At 41.2% G+C, this 2,311-nt stretch overlaps 1 protein-coding gene across 1 annotated transcript; it reads right to left on the bottom strand.

The window, feature by feature from the left end:
• Positions 1-220: 220 nt before the first annotated feature.
• On the bottom strand, positions 221-2,311 carry LOC124348731 (zinc finger BED domain-containing protein 4-like). Its single transcript, XM_046799004.1, has 4 exons — positions 2,174-2,311; positions 1,913-2,111; positions 939-1,858; positions 221-856 (listed from the first exon to the last, which is right to left on the bottom strand). Exons 1-4 carry the CDS (start codon positions 2,309-2,311, stop codon positions 221-223), a joined length of 1,893 nt encoding a protein of 630 aa, XP_046654960.1.

The raw sequence follows: 2,311 nt of genomic DNA, 5'->3' as shown, positions 1-2,311 counted from the left end.
AAAAAAATAGGCAGAAATCATATCTTCTTGCAATTGTTATGTGACGAATAAATGTTTCTTCTTACATAAATAAGTCAACAATCAATTAATGTGTTATTGCAGTAAGCAATCGAGTATGCTCATTAAAATAAATAACTTCTTGTACTGAGTTAAAGGCTAAAAATTCTTTCCGTAGGGAGTTACATTAAAAGAAATAAATAACCTTAAGACACAAAGTGGATTAATTACTTTCAAGATGTTTAAGATTAGAAGCCACAACGCCAACCAGTGAAGCCTTTTCGGCAGTTAGATTTGTTCTTCGATCGGTTACAACTAAACCCATCTTGCTGAATATACGTTCACATGGCACGGAATTCATGATGATGCAAAGATATCTGCGCACGAGGACCACCAGACGTGGATATCTATCCCGTCTCTCCTTCCACCATTCCAATGGATCAAGCTGATGGCCGAGGGTTGTTTCAGATAAATAGTTGTCAACTTCATTCCTCGAAGCAGTTTGTGCGTGAGCCGTAACTTTTGATATGCAGACAGCCCGATCAAGGTCGTCGAAAAGCGAACCTGTAACTTCATATGCGACCGTCTCTTCTTCTTCTGGATGAACGTTTGCAGCAGCCTCGTAAAGGGCGTGCTTCGCCTCATTGATGGTGATTGCATTTGAAAAAGTATGAGTCTTGAATCGCGGATCTAATATCGTGCACATTCTCAAAACACGGCTGAATTGGTGATGGTCAAACTTCCTTGAGAACATTGAAGCACGCATGGCACTTGCAACTGCGGCCGAAACCGGGTAATCTGATGATGTCAAGTTTCCAAATGCTGCAGCTTTCATCAGCTGATTTGAGTAGTAAATTATCTAAGATAAGACAAATAAAAAAAGAAATAGTTAACATTCGAATCACCGGGTGAAAACTATTAAAATAAAAAAAAAATCTCACCGAAGAAGCAGTAACGTTCGTTTCCGACGACATAAGTGTAGTTATTTCAGCGAAAGGTTTCAGCAAATCTCTAAGCTTCTTGAGTTCCTGTAGATCAACTGCAGACAGGGTTGGGTGGAGAAAGGCTTCTTCACTACAAACAAGCTGGATTGCTGGAAATTGCTCAATGTAACGGGCAATCATATCGTAAGTTGAAGACCAGCGAGTCTCACAATCGCGTATGAGGCGATGTAGAGGAAGATTCAATTGCCGCTGCACATCATGTAGTCTCGCCATGGCTTTGCTGCTCCGCTTGAAATATGAAACAGTTGTACGAATGCTGGATAACAGAGCAACGCATTGCGAAATCTTCAAACCGTCCTTAACGACTAAATTGACAGTGTGTGGGAAACATCCAAACCATTCCAAGTTAAGTAATTTAGCGGTTAACTTCATGACACTGGCATTGTCACTTGTAAGAGATCTTACTTTTTCAAGCAAGCCCTCGTGTTTGTCAAGCAGATTCCGAATTAGTTGCGCATGGCCTGCGGCTGTTTGATCCAGTAGTTGTTCAATGCCTATAGTCACCGATTGGAACTTGAAATCTTCGTCAATGAAGTGGCCCGTGAGTGCTTCAAAATTTTCCGTTGCCTTAGAAGTCCAGGCATCAGTTGTGAGAGAGATGTCGTCAACTTTCTTCAGAAGATCTATCAACCTTTCTTCTATTTCTTTGGCCAGCGCCGGAACTAGGCATTCGCTGACTGCAGTTCTGGAAGGTGGTGTCCATGACTGATTCAATGCACGGACGAAGTTTCGAAAAGCCACGCTGTCACTCATGCTGAAAGGCTGGTAATCGGCACACATCAACATGGCAAACAGACGATCCAGGCGGAGATTTTCTTTAGTGGAGACACGTTGTTGCCGTTTTTGCCCCGACGATTCTATAAAAAAAAATATTAAAATAAATGAAATGTAACAATAATAATTTGAAATACTTTTGCCAGATGCACAGCCAGGTTCCTTCTTGTGTACATTTCGAAGATGACGAATCATATTTTTCGTAGACCCACCCGAGCGGTCGATAAGTTTTTCGTAGAGCTTACACGTGGCTTTGCTTCTACTTGTCCCATCAGTGGTGAAGTACTGCCAAACTTTACTTTTCAAATTTTCGTTAGGTTCATCATGGTCACCTTCCTTCAGAATAAATTAAAGAAATTAAAAAATGATATGCATCAAAAGTAAAGAATGTACTGTACCACTATGCCAATCTCATCCATCAATGATCTGAAATCATCTGCATCGTTTTCAGTTTGAACGTCCTGAAGGACGTAATCGAGGCTGTCGTTGGAAAAGTTGTCGTCGGGTAAAGAGCCACCAGAACTCACACTCGCCAT

The sequence above is a fragment of the Daphnia pulicaria genome, chromosome 7, assembly GCF_021234035.1.
Source record: "Daphnia pulicaria isolate SC F1-1A chromosome 7, SC_F0-13Bv2, whole genome shotgun sequence".
Taxonomy (NCBI): domain Eukaryota; kingdom Metazoa; phylum Arthropoda; class Branchiopoda; order Diplostraca; family Daphniidae; genus Daphnia; species Daphnia pulicaria.
Note: the sequence above shows the minus strand (reverse complement) of the source record. Positions and strands in the feature narration are given on the sequence as shown.

What these genes read in the sequence shown, in the direction of transcription:
- LOC124348731 (XM_046799004.1), bottom strand. Translation starts at nt 2,311, where the DNA reads ATGGCGAGTGTGAGTTCTGGTGGCTCTTTACCCGACGACAACTTTTCC. An exon ending in TGGCTGTGCATCTGGCAAAA is followed by an intron (nt 1,859 to 1,912) that starts GTATTTCAAATT and finishes TTTTTTTTATAG; the next exon opens with AATCGTCGGGGCAAAAACGG. An exon ending in CGAACGTTACTGCTTCTTCG is followed by an intron (nt 857 to 938) that starts GTGAGATTTTTT and finishes GTCTTATCTTAG; the next exon opens with ATAATTTACTACTCAAATCA.